The 19,732-nt window shown below is 47.9% G+C and overlaps 1 protein-coding gene across 1 annotated transcript in view; it reads left to right on the plus strand.

Annotated features, from left to right (window-relative positions):
• LOC139259421 (MAGUK p55 subfamily member 4-like) overlaps nt 1-19,732 on the plus strand; it is a 238,666-nt gene that overhangs the window by 129,038 nt on the left and 89,896 nt on the right. Inside the window, exons 12-13 of the mRNA XM_070874887.1 lie at nt 5,288-5,308; nt 12,106-12,120. Coding sequence (XP_070730988.1) covers nt 5,288-5,308; nt 12,106-12,120 — 36 coding nt within the window. The remainder of the gene's footprint in view (nt 1-5,287; nt 5,309-12,105; nt 12,121-19,732) is intronic.

Consider the following 19,732-nt stretch of genomic DNA (forward strand, 5'->3'; position numbering starts at 1 on the left):
GGGGAATCGCTCTACTGTATATAAGCCGGCCCCTAAGGCCTGTTGCTCACTCTGGAGTGTCTTAATAAAGACTGAGATCACTGTTACTTTAACCTCCCTGTGTGCAGTCTCATCTGTGTCAGGAACACAACAGTTGTGATTCAAAAACAACATCACTTTGTTCACAGTACTTGTAGCAGCATTTGTGTGCTGAGAGATTTGATTCGTATTGTCACTGGTGGCAATACTAAGCAATCTTCCCCATCTAGCTCGTTGGCCACGAAGTATTGGTCGAGTCGCTCCACAAAAGTTTCCCAATCATCTCCCTCCGAAAATTTCTCCAGGTTGCCCACTGTTCTCTGCATCTTTGGGTTCGCTATCTGTATCTCGTCGCCAGTTGTCGTATATGGAGAAAGAGTCAGACTGAACACTGTGAGCTCAAAGTAATGTGTAACCTTAGTCTTTTATTGCAGGTCTCCAGAGTGCCTCTCCAACTTGTGAAGCCTTCTTAAATACCTGTGCTCCCAAGGGATTATGGGATCCCTTGGAACTCCGGGGAATGAGCCCTCTGGTGGCTGTACAGAGTAAATACAAGTCCACATAAATAACACCCACCACCCTCTGAGTGAAGAAATTTCCCCTCATGTCTCCTCTAAACCTCCCCCAAATTACTTTAAATCTATGCCCCCTGGTTGTTGACCCCTCTGCCAAGGGAAACAGGTCCTTCCTATCCACTCTATCCAGGCCCATTATAATTTTATACACCTGAATCAGGTCTCCTCTTAGCCTCCTCTGGTCCAAAGAAAACAGACCCAGCATCTCCTATCTTTCCTCCTCGACAAAATTGTCCAGTCTAGGTCACATTCTTGTAAATCTCCTCTGCACCCTTTCCAGTGCAATCACATCTTTCCTGTAATGTGGTGACCAGGACTGCGCACAGTACTCCAGCTGCAGCCTAAACAATGTTTTATACAGTTCAAGCATAACCTCCTTGCTCTTGTATTCTATGCCTCAACTAATAATGGCAAGTATTCCATATGCCTTCTTTACCACCTTATCTACCTGGTCTGCTACCTTCAGGGATCTGTGGACCTGCACTCCAAGGTCCCTTTGTTCCTCTACATTTTTCAGTGTCGTACCATTTAATGTGTATTCCCTTGCCTTGTTAGACCTCCCCAAATGCATTACCTCACACTTATCCAGATTGAATTCCATTTGTCATTGTTCCGTCCACCTGACCAGTACATTGATATCTACCTGCAGTCCACAGCTTTCTTCTTCATTATCAACCACATGGCCTATTTTAGTGTCATCTGCAAACTTCTTAATCATACCCCCAACATTTAAGTCCAAGTCATTGATATATATCACAAAAAGCAATGGATCCAGCACTGAGCCCTGCGGAACCTTACTGAATACAGCCTTCTAGTCACAAAAATACCCATCAATCACTACCCTTTGCTTCTTGCCTCTGAGCCAATTATGGATCCAACATGCCACTTTGCCCTGGATCCTATGGGCTATTACTTTCGTGACCAGTCTGCCATGTTGGACCTTATCAAAAACTTTGCTAAAATACATATACACTACATCATACGCACTGCCCTCATCGACCCTCCTGGTTACGTCCTCGAAAAACTCAATCAAGTTAGTCTGACATAACCTTCCCTTGACAAATCCATGCTGACTGTCCTTGATTAATCCATGTCTTTCCAAATGAAGATTTATCCTGTCCCTCAGGATTTTTTCCAATAATTTGCCCACCACCGAGGTTAGGCTGACTGGCCTGTAATTACTCGGTTTATCTCTTTCTACCTTTTTAAACAAAGGTACAACATTTGCAGTCCTCCAGTCCTCTGGCACTACACCTGTAGTCAGAGAGGATTGGAAAATGATGGTCAGAGACTCTAATATTTCCTCTTTTGCTTCTCTTAATAGCCTGGGATACATTTCATCTGGGTCTGGGGATTTATCACTTTCAAAGCTGCCAAGTCCCTTAATACTTCCTTTCTCACTATGTTTATTTCATCTAATATTTCACACTTCTCCTCCCTCAGTGCAAAGTCTGCATCGCTCCTCTCTTTTGTGAAAACAGATGCAAAGTATTCATTAAGAATCCTATCTACATCTTCCACCTCCACACACAGATTTCCTTTAGGCCCCACTCTTTCTCTAGTTATCCTCTTGCTCATAATGTATTTATAAAACATCTTTAGGTTTTCCCTAATTTTACTTCCAATATTCTTTCATGTTCTCTCTTTGCTTTCCTGATATATTTTTTAATTGTACTCCTGAACTTCTTATACTCCTCTAGAGTTTCTGCAGTGTTGAGTTCTCTTTATCTATTATAAGCTTCCCTTTTTTTCTTTATCTTACCCTGTATGCCCCTTGATATCCAGGGGGTTCTAGATTTGTTAGACCCACCCTATTTTTTAAGGGAATATACTTGCTCTGTACCCTCAGGATCTCCTTCTTGAATGCCTCCCATTGCTCTGACACTGATTTACCATCAAGTAGCCGTTTCCAGTCCACTTTGGCTAAATCACATCTCAGCTCAGCAAAATTGGCTTTACCTCAATTGAGAACTTTTATTCCTGGTCCCCCTTTGTCGTTTTCCATAACTACCCTAAATCTTACTAAATTATGATCACTAGCACCAAAATGCTCTCCCACTGATACCACTTCTACTTCCCCTCTTCATTCCCCAAAACCAAGTCCAGAATCGCCCCCTCCCTTGTTGGGCTTGTTACATACTGGCTAAAGAAGTTCTCCTGAATGCATTTTAGGAATTCTGCACACCCTGTACCATTCACACTGTCTTTTTCCCAGTTAATATTAGGATAGTTGAAACCCCCACTATTACAGCTCTATAGTTTTTGCTCTTCGCAGCAGTTTGCCCACATATTTGTTCTTCTGTCTCCCTCTGACTGCTTGGGGGTCTACAGTACATTCCCAGTATTCTGATCGCCCCTTTTTATTCTTGTGATGCAGCTTATTGTGGGGTGTTTAAGGTATTGGGAATGTTTGTTGTGTTTTTAGTTGTGATTTTTTTTGCCACAGAAGCCTCTCTTAGGGCCCTCCGAGGCTGGCTCTTTAGAAACGGATTTTCAGTTGCTCAGCTGGCCTTGCACCCTAAAAGAAGTGTGTAACGCCTCCCTTAGCGCTCCATCCCACACTGATGAATTTTGTTGTCTGAGGTGCAAACGTTTCTCGGGTGCTATAATTACTGCCCCACCATGAATAACATCGCGAAATGGACAGTAACGAAAATCCAGCCCAGCGTGTCTTAGTTTAATGTTCACATTCTCACTTCTGAGTTCTTGGAGCCTGCACAATCCCCCAGATAAGAGATGGGGTAAACAAACCCTAACAAAAGAAATGCTGCTCTTGGTTGCTGGAGGGCGGGATCCAGGTATTCCTTGACAGGCATTAATCTGGAGGTATGAAGGTCCTTTGACAGAGTGTGAACCCAGAGCTAACCAACGCAAAGCTGGGTGGTTGAGATTGAGGCATATGGTGAGAAGGTGGGGAGGTGGGGGTTGGCCTGTGAAAAGGGACTGGATTTGGGGTTGGGAGGGCATTTCATATTCCATTTCAGAGGTTAGTGTGTGTGAGTGTGTGGAAGTGGTGATTGGGAGAGACTCAAACAATCTCTGCCTACGTCCTGTCGAAAACCATCCACAACATTTCATGCGTTTTTACATTTACGATGGTTTCTTTCAGCTGTTCGGGCGGCACGGTGACACAGGACACAGTTAGCTATATTGGTGAGGGAGCCCTACTGACTGATATATTTTGAGAGTGCGAGGGGGTGGCTATTCTATATTAGAGAGGGGCCAACAGCAAAGCGCGATTACAGGAGAACATCTAATATCATATAACTCATGGATGCCTGAAAGTCAGCTCCTTGGAGTGTTGAGTACCTTCAGAGTGAAAGGGGAATGACGCTGGAGGACGAGTCTGTGGGTTAATTGTGTGCCCACTGTAATGTATTTGTTTCGTGGGTTCTTTGCTTAAGAATTCATAGCAACACATTGCTATTAAGAACTAGTTGGTTTATTAACAAAGATTTAACAATCAAACTACACATTACCAGTTCATCCACTAGGCTCACAACTACATGCCTCATTGTGGATGACCTAGACTCAACTGACTGGGGTTTTATTGAGTCTTGTGAACATCACGTAACTGGCTAAGCCACTCACAATGCAAAGCTCTACAACTATTTTGTTGTAAACATTAATCAAGTGGCCCTGATTAAAGGGGGATCACACTCCAAAAGCTTTTCAAGTGCCCCCTTGGTTTTATTTTGAGGGCATCAAAAACACAAATTACACAAAAGGGCAGGGGGCACTAAAACCAACAAACTTAAACAAATTAAACTTTAGACATGGTTCAAATTAAAATTTGGTTGCCGGGGATGATGATGCACTCTAGTCCCTCCGGCGCCCACCTCTCGCGGAAGGCCGCGAGCGTACCGGTGGACACCGCATACTCCATCTCCAGGGACACCCTGGCTCGGATGTAACTGCGGAAGAGAGGCAGGCAGTCAGGCTGAATTACCCCCTGGTCCGGCTGATGGCCCCTTGGCCGTGCCCAGGAGCAGTCCTATGAGGAGGCCTTCGGACCTACCTGCTCCCCTCCGCACAGGGTGCCCAAAGATCAGGAATGTGGGCCTGAAGTGCAACCAGAATTTGAGGAGCAGCCCCTTCAAATAATGGAACAGGGGCTACAACCTCACACATTCAATAAAAACATCGAAATTGCAGGTGGCCTGGGAGCCTGTGAACCGACTTAAAAATTTATTGCACGGGACTGTTCCGTGCACCACCCTCCAGGCCAAGTCCTCAATAAATAATGGGAGGACTCCCACGTAGAGTGCACTCCATTGGGGACCCCCGCCTTTTCCACACGACAAGATGGTGCGCCATGGCGTGTCCGGACAGCAGACGAGGATGGCAAGGTGGAGTATGCAGGAGCAGCTCGTACAGGAAACCCCTCCGCGCAGAACTGAAAGGCACGGAGGGGATTTCCCAGAGGGGCAACAGCTCTATAAACCTGTGAGCATACTCACAGGTGCATACATTACATCCACCTTATTGGAGGGTCACTAGTTAAGAGCTGACAGCCAGTCATGACTGATGGGTGAGGCAGGATGATTGGATGGCAGACTTGCATATCGGAAATACGGGCACAAATTCATAAGCTTCCACGGTTAGCCTCCCTGCCAGAAGCATGTAGTTGGAACATTACCCTTAATATCGGCATTCAAAATGTTATGTTAAGATTCTGTTCCTTATCTCCACAGATGAAGAAACCTTTGAATCAGGTAGGTAAGTCTTGTGTGTTTAATGTACAGTGTGAATAATACTTCCTGTAAACTGCAAACGATACAGCCAGTAATTGGGTAGGCACGGTTGGTGTGGCACCATTTTCTGGTTGGGAACAGTGCCAGACTCCCCTCTCCTCTCCCCTACCCGTCACTTTTCTTCACCCTCCTCGAGTGCTACTGGCCCAGATTTGTGCCTCTGTATTAGGAGGTGTAGGAAGGAATGGGTTTTTCTTAATTACAATAAGAAGTAAATCTTGGCGAGCTTCCGGCCCCCCCCCCTACCTCCACCTTACCCCCGCATTGTGTCATGTTGCCCTTATCAGGGAGCAGACTGAAATGTTACTGCACAGAGATTATTGCCAGTGATGAGGCTCAGCCACAGTGCGGTGGTTTGGAAGAGGAGAGAATGCCGAGCAATCTCGCCCAGCAGGACTGGGAGGAAAACTGTAGCTACTTTGGTCCAGAAGTCTGGAAGTAATTGCGGATTTTGGCTCAATGGGGAAATGAGCAAACAGATCTCCACCTACTGTATACTATACCTATAAGACAAGGGCTGAATATACAAGGCTCTCGGTATAGCACAGGACCAAGTGCACAGGAGGCCTCTGAGATGCTCTGGGTGGAGCTATTGGAGTTGGTTTCCCAAAGTGAGGTTGATGATACCTGTTAAGTATGGAGAAAGAGTCAGACTGAACACTGAGCTCAAAGTAAAGTGTGACCTTAGTCTTCTTTTGCAGGTCCAGAGTGCCTCTCCAACCTCTGAGGCCTCCTTAAATACCTGTGCTCCCAAGGGATTATGGGATCCCTTGGGACTCCAGGGGATGAGCCCTCTGGTGGCTGTATAGAGTAAATACAAGTCCACATATATAACAACGCTCCCCCCGCCCCCCCAAAGTCAATAGAGTAACTATTTACAATGTGAGTCGATCTGGGGCCCTTCTTGCCCTGGTTGATCATCTCGGTGTGAAAGCTGGTGTTGTTGAATCATTTGTTGGGCCCTCGCTGGGCTGCTGTACAGCTGACCTTGCTGGGCTGCCTGGTGTGTTGGGCCCTGCAGGGCTGCTGTGGATGATGGGTTCTGCTTCGTGGACAACAGTGGTGCCGGTTGCCGCTGGTGTGTCTGTTGGGGGATCAAAAAAGGTAGGGTCCAAGGTGGGTTGCTCAGGATAGTCCGTAATCTGAGTTTGATTTGGTCCAAGTGTTTCCGGTGAATGAGTACATTTGAAAGTTTGACCCGAAACACCCTGCTCCCCTCTTTGGCCACGACAGTGCTGGGAAGCCACTTGGGACCTTGTCCATAATTCAATACACATACAGGATCATTGATTTCAATCTCGCGTGACACATTTGCGCTATCATGGTATGCACTTTGTTGAAGCCGCCTGCTCTCTACCTGTTCATGTAGATCAGGGTGAACTAACAAGAGCCTTGTCTTAAGTGCTCTTTTCATGAGCAGTTCAGCAGGTGGGTTCCCAGTGAGTGAGTGGGGTCTCGTTCGGTAGCTAAGCAGGACTCGGGATGGGCGAGTCTGCAGTGAGCCTTCAGTTACCCTCTTCAAGCCTTGCTTGATGGTTTGCACCTCTCTCTCTGCCTGACCATTGGATGCTGGTTTAAACGGGGCAGATGTGACATGTTTGATCTCGTTACGGGTCATGAATTCTTTGTACTCAGCATTGGTAAAACATGGCCCGTTGTCACTCACCAGGACATCGGGTAAGCCGTGAGTGGCAAACATGGCTCGCAGGCTTTCAGTAGTGGCAGCAGACCTGCTAGCCGACATTATCTCACTTTCAATCCACTTGGAATATGCGTCTACAACCACAAGGAACATTTTACCCAAGAACGGGCTTGCATAGTCGACGTGTAACCTAGACCATGGTTTGGAGGGCCAAGACCATAAACTTAGTGGCGGCTCCCTGGGTACATTGCTTTACTGAGAGCATGTATTACATCTGTGAACGCAGGACTCTAAGTCCGCATCGATACTGGACCACGACACGTGGGATCTGGCTATCACTTTCATCATTACGATGCCTGGGTGTGTACTGTGGAGGTCATTGATGAAGGTGTCTCTGCCATTATTGGGGACCACTTCTCGATTGCCCCACAGAAGGCAGTCTGCTTGTATAGACATTTCATCTTTGCGTCGCTGGAATGGCTTAATCTCTTCCTGCATTTCCATTGGGATGCTGGACCAGCTCCCGTGAAGCACACAGCTTTTGACTAGGGATAATAAGGGGTCCTGGCTTGTCCAGGTTTTGATCTGCCGGGCAGTGACGGGTGATTGTTCACTCGCAAATGCTTCCATAACCATGGCTTGATCTGCGTGCTGCGCCATTTCTACCCCCATTTGCTTTACCCCATAGACACATGCTTCCGCTTCTTTTTCAATCATGCTGTAGGCTCTCTCAGCCTTAGTCAGACTCCTGGATGCATAAGCAACCGGTTGCAGTTTCCCGAAATCATTAGCTTGTTGCAATACACAGCCGACGCCATATGACGACGCACCAAATGCTTACACGGATCATACAACACAAGCAATTTGTTTGAGCATAACAATTTTCTCGCTTTTACAAAGGCATTTTCTTGGCTTTTGCCCCAAACCCATTCATCCCCTTTCCATAGTAAAACATGCAGTGGTTCTAACCGTGTGCTAAGACCCGGTAAGAAGTTACCAAAGTAGTTCAAGAGTCCCAGAAACGACCGCAGTTCCGTCACATTCTGTGGACTCGGTGCATTCTCAATTGCCTCCGTCTTTGCGTTGGTAGGCCTGATGCCGTCCGCCGCAATCCTCCTTCCCAAGAACTCCACTTCAAGCACCAGGAAAATGCAATTCAAGCATTTTAACCTGAGCTCCACGCAGTTAAGTCGACGAAGAACCTCCTCCAGGTGCTCGACTGTTTTCCGACCTGTGAACAATATGTCGTCCTGGAAGACCACGGTGTGCAGGACCCACTTCAGTAAGCTTTCCATGTTTCTCTGGAATATCGCCATCACTGATCGGATTCCAAACGGGCATCTGTTATAAACAAAAAGACCTTTGTCGTGTTGATGCAGGTGAGGGCCTTCGATGATTCCTCCAGTTCCTGCGTCATGTACTCTGAAGTCAGATCCAGCTTCGTGAACGTCTTTCCTCCCGCCAGCGTTGCAAAGAAGTCGTCGGCCTTTGGTGGTGGGTATTGGTCCTGCAGGGAGAAACGATTGATAGTTACTTTGTAATTGCCACAGATTCTGACGGTGCCATCTCCCTTGAGGACAGGAATGATCGGACTAGCCCACTCGTTGAACTCGATCGGTGAAATGATGCCCTCTCTTTGCAGCCAGTCTAGTTCGATCTCTACCCTTTCTCTCATCATGTACGATACTGCTCTCGCCTTGTGATGGATGGGTCGCACCCCCGGAATTAGGTGGATCTGCACTTTTGCTCCTTGGAATCTCCCGATGCCTGGTTCGAACAGCGAAGGAAATTTGTTTAAGACCTGGGCACACGAAGTGTCGTCAGCGGGCGATAGCGCTCCGACATCGTCCCAGTTCCAGCGTATCTTTCCCAGCTAGCTCCTGCCGAGTAGCGTGGGACCATCGCCTGGTACCACCCAGAGTGGTAGCATGTGCACCGCTCCATCGTAGGAGACCTTTACGGTAGCACTGCCGATTACAGGAATCAGTTCTTTTGTGTAAATTCTTAATTTTGTGCGAATTGGAGTTAAGACTGTCCTTGAGGCCTTGTTTCACCACAATCTTTCCAAAGTCTTTTTGCCCATGATGGACTGGCTCGCGCCCCTGCCCAGCTCCATTGACACCGGGAATCCATTTAGTTCAACATTCAGCATTATCGGGGGACAATTCGTGGTGAATGTGTGCATCCCATGTAGCTCTGCATCCTCGGTCTGAGGCTCTGGTTCGTCGTGATCCTCCGTGGATCTGTCCTCCTCTGCAACATGATGGTTTGCAGGATTTGCAGCTCGCCTGCACACTCATTGGAGGTGTCCCATTGTTCCACAGCCCCTGCAAATGTACCATTTGAATCGGCATGAATGGAAACGATGATCACCCCCGCAGTGCCAACAAGGTGTTAATGGCCTTGCATTCATCACCCTTGATGGTGGACTCTGAGACATCTGCGGACGTGTAGCTGCAGGTATGTGTGACTTGCCCTGTACGTTATGATTCGAAAACAACATCACTTTCTTCACAGTACTTGTAGCAGTACTTGTGTGCTGAGAGATTTGCTTAGTATTGTCACTGGTGGCAATGAACGCCTGGGCTATCGCTATGGCCTTACTCAAGGTTGGGGTCTCTACAGTCAAAAGTTTGCGAAGTATGGTTTCGTGGCCAATGCCAAGTACAAAAAGTCTCTGAGCATGTGCTCCAAATGTCCTTCAAATTCGCAATGTCCTGCAAGGCGTCTTAACTCGGCGACATAACTCACCACTTCCTGGCCTTCAGATCTTTTGTAAGTGTAGAACCGGTACCTCGCCATCAGAACGCTTTCCTTTAGGTTCAAATGCTCTCGGACCAGTGTGCACAAATCGTCGTATGATTTTTCCGTGGGTTTCGCTGGAGTGAGCAGATTCTTCATGAGGTCATACGTTGGTGCCCCACAGACGGTGAGGAGGATTGCCCTTCGTTTGGCAGCGTTCTCTTCCCCATCAAGCGCATTGGCTACAAAGTATTGGTCGCGTCGTTCCACAAAAGTTTCCCAATCATCTCCCTCCGAAAATTTCTCCAGGATGCCTACTCTTCTCTGCATGTTTGGGTTCGCTATCTGTATCTCAACACCAGTTGTTAAGTATGGAGAAAGAGTCAGACTGAACACTGTGAGCTCAAAGTAAAGTGTAACGTTAGTCTTTTAGTGTAGGTCTCCAGAGTGCCTCTCCAACCTGTGAGGCCTCCTTAAATACCTGTGCTCCCAAGGGATTATGGGATCCCTTGGGACTCCAGGGGATGAACCCTCTGGTGGCTGTACAGAGTAAATACAAGTTCACATATATAACAATACCCTCAGGTGCTGGAGAATTTTCCTGACAAAAGCTAACTTAAGAAGTGTCGAGGTTCCTTTAGCGTTGTCAAGGACAAGTCTGATGTGGACATTATGGGGACATGACTCCACCTGCACCATAGGATGCTGTTCTGTCCAAACTAGAGCCTCACATTCTCCCAATTCTGGTCAACCAATTCAGTGCAATTTGAGACCTGAAATGCAGTATGTGTAGCATGGCTTGGGAGGTGACTTTGGACCTATGGTTCCCTGAGCTCTCCACCACTGTAATTAGTCAACAAATCCATTCTCATTTTATTGTGCGACTGCCCGGAAGGTACAAGGCGAACTAGAAGAACCTTGGTCTTTTTGCGCCTAACAATTTCTTTGTTCCGAAATGGACTGGATGTAAAGGGTAACACAAGGATGATGCACATGGTCCTCGAATTTGCTCGACTTTCTCAGCAATTCTATGGCATCAGAATGGAACTCAGTGAGGCAAAAAGTTGGGAGTCCCGTGTACACTAGGTTTCCACCACGGGAACTTGCTACCACAGGGAGCAGTTGAGGCAAATAATATCGATGCATTTAAGGGGAGGCTAGGAGGAGGCTCGAGTGGAGCATAAATGCCAGTATGGACTGGTTGGACCGAATGGCTTGTTTTTGTGCCATATATTCAATGTAATTCTACGTAATTACCTCACTGCTGTTTCCAGTCAGAGAAGGAGTCCTCTGACAGTGAGCATACAGAGGCTGTTGGAATGGCATCGGGTCCCCAGTACACCCTAACTAGCACTACCAGTGCCCTACGGTAATTGGCGACGAGTTAAAAGAAGTACCTGTTACTAGTATCAGTCCATGCAGGTGGAAGTGCTTCACATTAGAGCCTGTGACCTTGAGAAGCTTTAAAAAGTGTTTTGAAGGTGAGCTTGTGGAGCAGCATGTTGGCCTGGAGAGAGCTGAACTTATCTCTGGCAGCCTGTGGGCCAGTGAGACCATCAGGAAATGGAGGAGGAACAGTGTAAGGTATAGGGAGCAAAGGGGAGTAAGGCAGCATTTGAGAAGGAGGTGCCATACAAAATAAGACCACCATCCCCCCCTTCCCTCTCCAAAGAATTTACAAGACACACAGATCGTATGAAGATCTCAGTGAGGAGCTTTGTTGCACAGGGTGTAAATTGGAGGCAGTGGAATGACAATGCTGCCTACTGCAAGAAAACCTGCAGCCGATGTCATCCAGACCACAGGGTGTGGCTGTAAAAGACTCCAGGATAGATTTGCAATGCCATGTAAAACGGGCATTATAGATCGGCTGCTTGTTAGAGTAATCACCTGATTCTCATTTCCATTGATATTTTCTTTCAGTCAGTGCTTTGAGTGATTTAGTTGGTTCATCATGACATTAAAAACCATGACAGTGAAATGTTTACATATCATTTACCCATGTATAATTTTTACAAAGAAAATCCCATATAAATATTAGCAAATGTAAGATTCCATTATAAATGTTGATATAAAAAGTGTTCCAGGAAGTAATGATGTGTGACAGGAAGTGTGCACTGTGTGCTATATTATTAATAATATATAGATATCTAGCTTATTTTAGTGAGCCCAAACTACTATGGGAGCCTTTAGACATCTTGTTTGTTGTTCAATATTTAACTTGTGTTACTTAAATCATAGGATCACTATTAATGCTCAGGAGGAACAGCCCATAATTATAAATTGCAGTTAGTTGGTGGACAGATGACAGAAGAGGTATCTTTAACTAATGTATTCTTTTTCTTAATTCTCTCATCTTGTTTGCTTTCTGAAGAGGAACTAAGAGAAGGTAAATCTTCAAAACTGTGATGCCTGCATCCTGACCCCACGTTAAAACCATGCAGCCACTGCTGGCCACCGCTCACCTCCCTCCCCCATCCCCGATCACTGCCACAACTCCTCTCCCAATTGTTGCCTCGACCCCCGTCCCAATATACCCCCTCCTGGTCACATCTCTGTCCCTTTAAAGTCCTGCCTGAGGGCCACTGCTGGCAATGCAACAGCTGGAAAATCAAAGCCTCTTTGCCAGTGAGCTGCCTGGGGGCGTCCAGCAGGTGCCTGAAGCTCGCTAATCTGATGTAAATGAGGCCCGAGGCCAAATATTCAGTGTGCCTCGGGCCTCCCCATTCAGGAGCAGGTATCATTCCTTGCACCCAGTTAAACTGGCCCAAGTCTCTGGACTGGGACTTGAACTCACTACTTTCTGACTCAGAGATGCGAGTGCTAACACTCAGCCAAACTTACCTCAGTTAGTTTCAGTGCCCTTGGGTTGGGGAGGGGCCAAAGATCAGCCAGGGTTTCCGCTCCTGGTCACCTTCTAGTGACTCCAACAACAACAACAAACTTACAATTATATAGCGCCTTTAACATAGTAAAATGTCAAAGTAAGTCAGCGAGCAAGGTGCGATGGGTAAACGGGACTTGGTACAAGTTAGGATATGGGCGGCAGAGTTTTGGGTGAGCTTAAGTTTATGGAGGGTGGAAGCTGGGAGGCCGGCCAGGAGTGCATTGGAATAGTCAAGTCTAGAGGGAACAGAAGCAAAGAGAACGCGTGAGGACAGGATCGGGCTCAGCTGTGCCTAAATATCCTGTTCAGCCCCGCACACAAAGGGCCAGTTGAGTGAGGTACCCAAGGGTGTCCGGTGTCTGGAGATTAAGCCCACAGGAGTCAGTGACTGCCGGAAAAGAGAGTAGGGGCAGTGGGGGTCGGGGGTGGGGGGGGGAGGGGAATGGGCCAAGAATAAAAATTGGGGGGGGCAGAAATTCAGGGTGTTTGTGGCTCCCCTTAGCGCCCCAGGGGGATGGTAACAGAGCGCAAACAACTTCTGCCCGGGTGCAGCACCACTAACGAGTCCTGCAAAATTCGGCGGGAGTTTAGTGGCGATGGTAACTGATAGCGTCCCGCTCTGTTGCATCGGCGAGGACGGCGTCATCACTGAGCGCAGCGACCAGTTTTCACCTCGGAGCGAAAATTGGGTAACGTCTCCTGAAGCTGCGCCGGGCGATGCCAGAGACAGCTTCACCGTACCGAGCTGTAGGCTGCTCATGGGGCGAAATTTAAATCAATATCAAGGTCAAATCATTTGTTCCAAACCCTTAAAGCCCCATTGACCCCTGCTCGCCAAGGTCTGACGTATGTGGTTTTGGATCTAATGTATGTGATAGAAGATCTAATGTATGTGATATAAGATCTAATGTATGTGATATAAAATCTAATGTATGTGATATAAGATCTAATGTGTGTGATAGAAGATCTAATGTATGTGATAGAAGATCTAATGTATGATTTAAGATTGTTTTAACATCTCTTTTATTCTGTTCTCTGGTGATATCTCCCTGGTGTATAGAAGATGCTGAGTTCAATGGTTATAACCAAGGATTGTACATTGGTAAGTCAGAGCCCGCTCACTCCCCTTTGCGACCGCTTTTCATTTATTTTCTGTTCTTCTTCCCGTCCCTCAGTTCCCCCTCTTTGCTGCTGTACACTCCGACCTCGGCAGAGGGACCAGCCGTTCTCCCCCGACCACTGGCATTTCTCTCCTGAATCGGCCCACACGTGATCAGTTTCAGCAACCAAGGCTTTTATCTCAAATTCTCCCCATCCAAATACAACCCCTCCCAAATACTGCCAGGGAAAGAGGACAAAATCTCCCCTCCCAAATACTGCCAGGGAACATAAGAACGTAAAAAATAGGAGCAGGAATAAGCCATACGGCCCCTCGAGCCTGCTCCGCCATTCAATAAGATCATTGCTGATCATAGACCTCAACTCCACTTTCCCACCCAATCTCTATATCCCTTGATTCCACCTAGACTCCAACCCGTTTCGAGTGTTTTCACCGCCGCGATGATTGAGGTGGACTCTTGAGCGAAATTCCGCTCTTTGTTTTTTTTTCAGGTGGACCGGAAGTCGCTCATAATGGGGGCAGAGGTACACCAGAGGGGCGGAAGTTGGGGGGGGGGGTGGGGTGGGAGTGTAGTGACCGCCGCTGTCAGTCATCACTTAAAGGGGAGTGCCTGTGCGATTTTTAAACTTGGATCCACTGAGCCACCAGGGAGGGTTTCGGCTGAGCCAGCGGCATGGCACCCAAGAGGGGATGCCAGGCTGCCTGTTGGCGGCCCGGCCAAACCCGAGGGCATAATTGTCAGGCTGACATGCCAGTTGGCCAACAAAAGAAAACACCTGGCAGCAGCAGCAGTGCGTCCTCCCCTTTAATGGGAGCCACACCGCCATTGCAGAAGGCCTCAGCCTCATTTGTCTGCAGGGAAAAAGCAGGTTTTGGTACTGACTGGCGGGAAGAAGATTTTCACGTCAGAATTTCGCCGTCAAGGGGATACATTGGTGGTGTGTACTGTAATGATGCACTTAGGACGGATCGGCAGCAGCAGAGCAGTAGGGGGAGGAGCGGGTCACCGCCGGGATACCGCAGGAGCAGAATTTTGATAATGGCGGCCATTACACGAAAAGTCAGCGGCCATCGCCACCACTTTCCGGTGTTAAGAGGCCTTAAGGAAAGGGAAATTTCAGCCTCCAAAAATCTATCTCAGCCTTGAATATATTCAGAGACTCAACATCCACAGCCCTCTGGGGCAGAGAATTCCAAAGATTCACAACCCTCAGTGAAGAAATTCCTTCTCATCTCTGTCTTAAATTGTAGTGTATGTAGGCACCTTTAGTAATGACTCCACGAGGCAGGGTATGATACTTAAACTGTGTAGACCTGTAGTCCTTTATTTGCAACTCCCGAGTGAGGACAACAAGCTGTGAGTTCCTTTTTGTACTGGGTTACCTGCAGTGTGCAACCCTTAGGTCTCCAGCAGCAGCACCCTCTGGTGTACAGGTAAGGTGTGTACAGTGTAAGGGTACATTCAGTGTTGCATAACAGTGTTACAGACATCACACAGTAAACAGGCATGCATATACAACAACACTCCCCCCACAGCATTTTTCATGTCCTTATTGTCATGACCAGGGGAGGTGATCAGTGGTGGGCTATGGGGGGTTGTGGTGAGGGTTATGTGGTTGCCAGGTGTGGCCCCTGTGCTTGAGGCTGGCCTCGTACGTTTCTCCTCCCTCACACACAGACTAAGTGGGTGTCACTGTTGTGGGATTCCTCAGTGGGGGTAGCCACAGCAGCAGTGGTGGTGTGAATACACTGTGATGTGGGTAGTTGTGAGGTGGTGGGCAGGGCCACAAGACTGGGTGGGTTCCTTGTCCACCAATTGGGATGAGGGTCAGGTCATCCCAGGGTTTGCCAGGGAAGCTGGAGGGTATTGGCCTCATGCTCCTGGTATTGGCCCCGGTGGCCAGGGGTTGTAGGGCTGGTGCAGATTGCCATTGGTGGTGGCTGGGCTGCCCATTGACCACTGTCCCTGTAGTGGGTCTGCTCCCACTGGCTATGTGTGTGTCCTGCAAGGGGCATCACATTCGTTCTAAAGGTCCAGGCTACATGGTCAGGTAGCCTGCTGGACCTAGGGGTCTCCCACAGGGGGATTCCATTGGCATCAGCATGGTCCCTGTAGGACCCAATGTCCTTTGGCAGTGTCCTACCGGTATACATGACACCTTGGCTCTGATCACACATAGTCGAGCCTGCATTGTACATTCTATCATTTGCATCACTTTTGGGTGTCCTGGTTTCAACAGACATGGTTACATTAGGTATTTCACATTCTCTATCATTATTGTTAAGCATAATAAACTTGTTCTTAACGTTACTGACATCTGTATTCAGCTCATCAGTCACATTAGTTAAACCAGCATCACAATTCATGATTACATTGCATACATTTTCATACTTGCACCCTTTAATTGCATCTTTAGCGTTAAAATCCGTGTACTCAAATAGTTGAAACTTCCCCTTTAAATTTCTTTGGTTACCGGTCTCCTTTAAGGGAGCCTTCAAATTCGATTGGCCGTTCGGTGTCACGTGCCACTCCTCCAATGCTCGTGGTATGGCCGCAGCCATTTTGATTTTAGGTTTTTCTCTTCGTGGTGCTGGTGCTGCAGCCATCTTCTGTCTCTCCTGCAGGTAGGCTGTGGTGGTCTTTTCTTCCACAGGTTTGTCCCTGGATGTCGGGAATCCATTTCTTTCGACGCCGTTCACCTCTTGGAGTCCTGCCCCGGCTCGGAAAGTGGAGTTTGGATGCTCGGTCTCGGAGATTTCGCCGGGTGCTGTGGAGTCGTCACCTCGCCGTCGAGCTGGATAGTGGAACCTCCAGATGCAGCGATGGATCCATGTTTGAGGTCGATTGCCGGGGACCAGAGGCCGTCGCCACTTCACCTGATGTGGACCGGGTTCATCCAATTTCTGCCTAGCAGCGTGGGACCGTCCCTGGCTACAATCCACAGGGGGAGTTTGTTCATCACGCTGCCCTGGGAGACCTGCACGTCCGCGCTGCCAATGATTTGGATTTTACCTTTGGTATAGGTGAGGAGCTGCGCCTGGACCGGAGACAGTTTTGGTCGAGTGGCAAGATTTATCCAAAGTTTTTCAAAGGTCGTTTAGCTCATCACAGACTGGCTCGCCCCTGCGTCGATTTCCATGGAGACTGGGTCCCCGTCGATGTCTACTTCCATCATCCATGGAGAACTTTCGGTGGAACAGGTATAAATTCCATAATCTTCTTCCAAGGTTTGAGCAACTTTCTCTTCATCTGTGTCGGAGCCCAGTTGATCAGCCAACTCATTAGAGACACAGTGAGTACAGCTTTTTCTGCACATTTTCTTTGCAGCCTTTGCATGCATAGTCTTTGTAGCGGCATTGGTGGGCCCTGTGGTTTCCTCCACAGCGCCAGCACAGGGCCATCCGGTTTGCCCCATGTGGCGGACTCAGGGTTGCGGAACTCGGGGCAGCGTTTCTGCCTTTAGAAGTATCCATGCGGTGCACTGCTCTCGTCGGGTTAGAGTCCCTTCGTGCTTCAGTTAGGTGGTCGCCAAAGTCACACGGTGCAGCCAGTCTCCTTAAGTGTTTCAATCTTTCTACAAAAGCATCCCAATCTTCCCCATCGGTAAATTGCTGAAAGATGCTGAGATTCGACATGCTGAGCATGTGGTTTATGACCTCGTATTCCCGTTGCCAGTTGTAGTGTATGTAGGCACCTTTAGTAATGACTCCACGAGGCAGGGTATGATACTTAAACTGTGTAGACCTGTAGTCCTTTATTTGCAACTCCCGAGTGAGGACAAAAAGCTGTGAGTTCCTTTTTATACTGGGTTACCTGCAGTGTGCAGGTAAGGTGTGTACAGTGTAAGGGTACATTCAGTGTTGCGTAACAGTGTTACAGATATCATACAGTAAACAGGCATGCATACACAACATAAAAGGCCTACCCCTTATCCTGAGACTATGCCCCCTAGTTCTAGACACTCCAGCCAGGGGAAACAACCTCTCAGCATCTACCCTGTCAATCCCCTTCAAAATCTTGTATGTTTCAATGAGATCACCTCTCATTCTTCTAAACTCCAGAGCGTATAGGCCCATTCTACACAATCTCTCATCATAAGACAGTCTTCTCATCCCAGGAATCAATCTAGTGAACCTCCATTGCACCACCTCCAAGGCAAGTATATCCATCATTAAGGAGACCAAAACTGTGCACAGTACTCCAGGTGTGGTCTCACAATTCCCTGTACAATTGTAGCAAGACTTCCTTACTCTTGTACTCCATCCCCCTTGCAATAAAGGACAACATGCCATTTGCCTTCCTTATTGTTTGCTGTACCTGCATACTAGCTTTCTGTGTTTCTTGCACGAGGACACCCAAATCTCTCTGAACACCAACATTTATAAGTTTCTCACCATTTAAAAAATATTCTGCTTTCTATTCTTCCTACCAAAGTGAAAATCTCACATTTCCCCACATTATACTCCATCTGCCACCTTACTACCCACTCACTTGGTCTATTGATATCCCTTGGCAGACGTTGTGGGGTTGAAATTCGGTGTTACTGATTTTGTGCGGTGACACCGGCTGAGTGCAGATTGTAACGCCAGGCAGCATTTGCCACCTGGAACCACGAAATTCAGTTTTGCCACCTGATAAGTGGATTGCAGCATTAAATCATGAAGTTGCACAGTACTCCGGAGGCCGTAAACGGCATTACGTGAGCCATTAAGTGGGGCAGCAACAGCAGCATTTTTACAAAATTGCCACGGTTGCCATGCTTTTCAGTTAATGATTTGCCACTTTCAGCCAATACATTGAGCAGCATTTGGAGCTACGCCACCTGCATTCAATTGAGGCGATGATTGGTCGTCTCACCGCCTCGTGGTTATATTCGCTTCCTACACACTCAGTCAGAAAGTGAAGATGGCAGATGCAGCAGCAGCACGCCGGAGAGGCATTGGGAAATATTGAGGACAGAGGCTGGGAGGAGGCCACAGCCACAGGTCTTTCAATGCCTATGGAGGAAGTGGCTGAAAGATTGTCAGCGAGTGACACGGTTCACAGGACAGCCACTCAATGCCGCAAGAAGTGGAATGACATGACATGGTTGCTGAGGGTGAGTATCTTTAACATTAACCTGACCATGCCATTCTGTCAGCTCAATTTGCAGTCTGTCCTCAATGTGAATGTATCGGGCCCCATGCTCTACGTGGATGAGGTGAGATGCAACGTTTGCATTTGCAGCCTCACTCACTCCAAGGGCCTGCAAGTGCTGGTAACCTTCCTTGTCCGTTCTTCACACCCACCCCTCATCTTGTTACCTCCTCCATATGCGTGTGGAAGACGGTAGCCTCACCATTACTGTTAGGTTCTGGCCCCTTCATTCAAGCATTGACAAACCAAGGCCACGCAGCTAATCTAAGTTTCTGCAACCTGTGAAGACTCTCATACAGCAACATGTACTCAATTATGTAAGGCACTTGGGACAGACTGACAGAAGTACACTAAATCTGATGATGTTCTCTTTACCAAGCTTGCCCACAATCAAATGGAGCAGATGAGGACCGGAGGAGGGGACCCTGACCTTCAGCACATTGTTGCGTTGGAGGAACGTATCTCAGCCCTGATGGGTGCTCAAGTTTATGCGATGGCGGTGGGTGAGGCCGAACCACCTCAGGACAATGACGGTATGTTGAGTTCCTTTTCAGCATTTAGCAAGCCATTTAACCTTGACACCACAATCCTTTAGCTCTTTCCATGAGACTGGCATTTCCAAATGCCTTTCCCAGTCCTGGCCTCCTCCCCTGCAGGTAACTACTCTTCTCTGGCTTTGTGCTTTCAGATGATCAGCCAGACGGACCGGAGCCTGCAAGGCAGCCTTCGACTGTGGGAGATGTTGCTCAGGAGGAGGAGGAGGAGGAGGAGGAGGAGGAGGACACCTCTATGTATGTCACACAGGAGATAGCGGGGACAGCAGCTTTCGGGAGGAAGACGTGGTCAGGGAGTTGGAG

Source organism: Pristiophorus japonicus, chromosome 3 (assembly GCF_044704955.1).
Source record: "Pristiophorus japonicus isolate sPriJap1 chromosome 3, sPriJap1.hap1, whole genome shotgun sequence".
Classification (NCBI taxonomy): Eukaryota; Metazoa; Chordata; class Chondrichthyes; family Pristiophoridae; genus Pristiophorus; species Pristiophorus japonicus.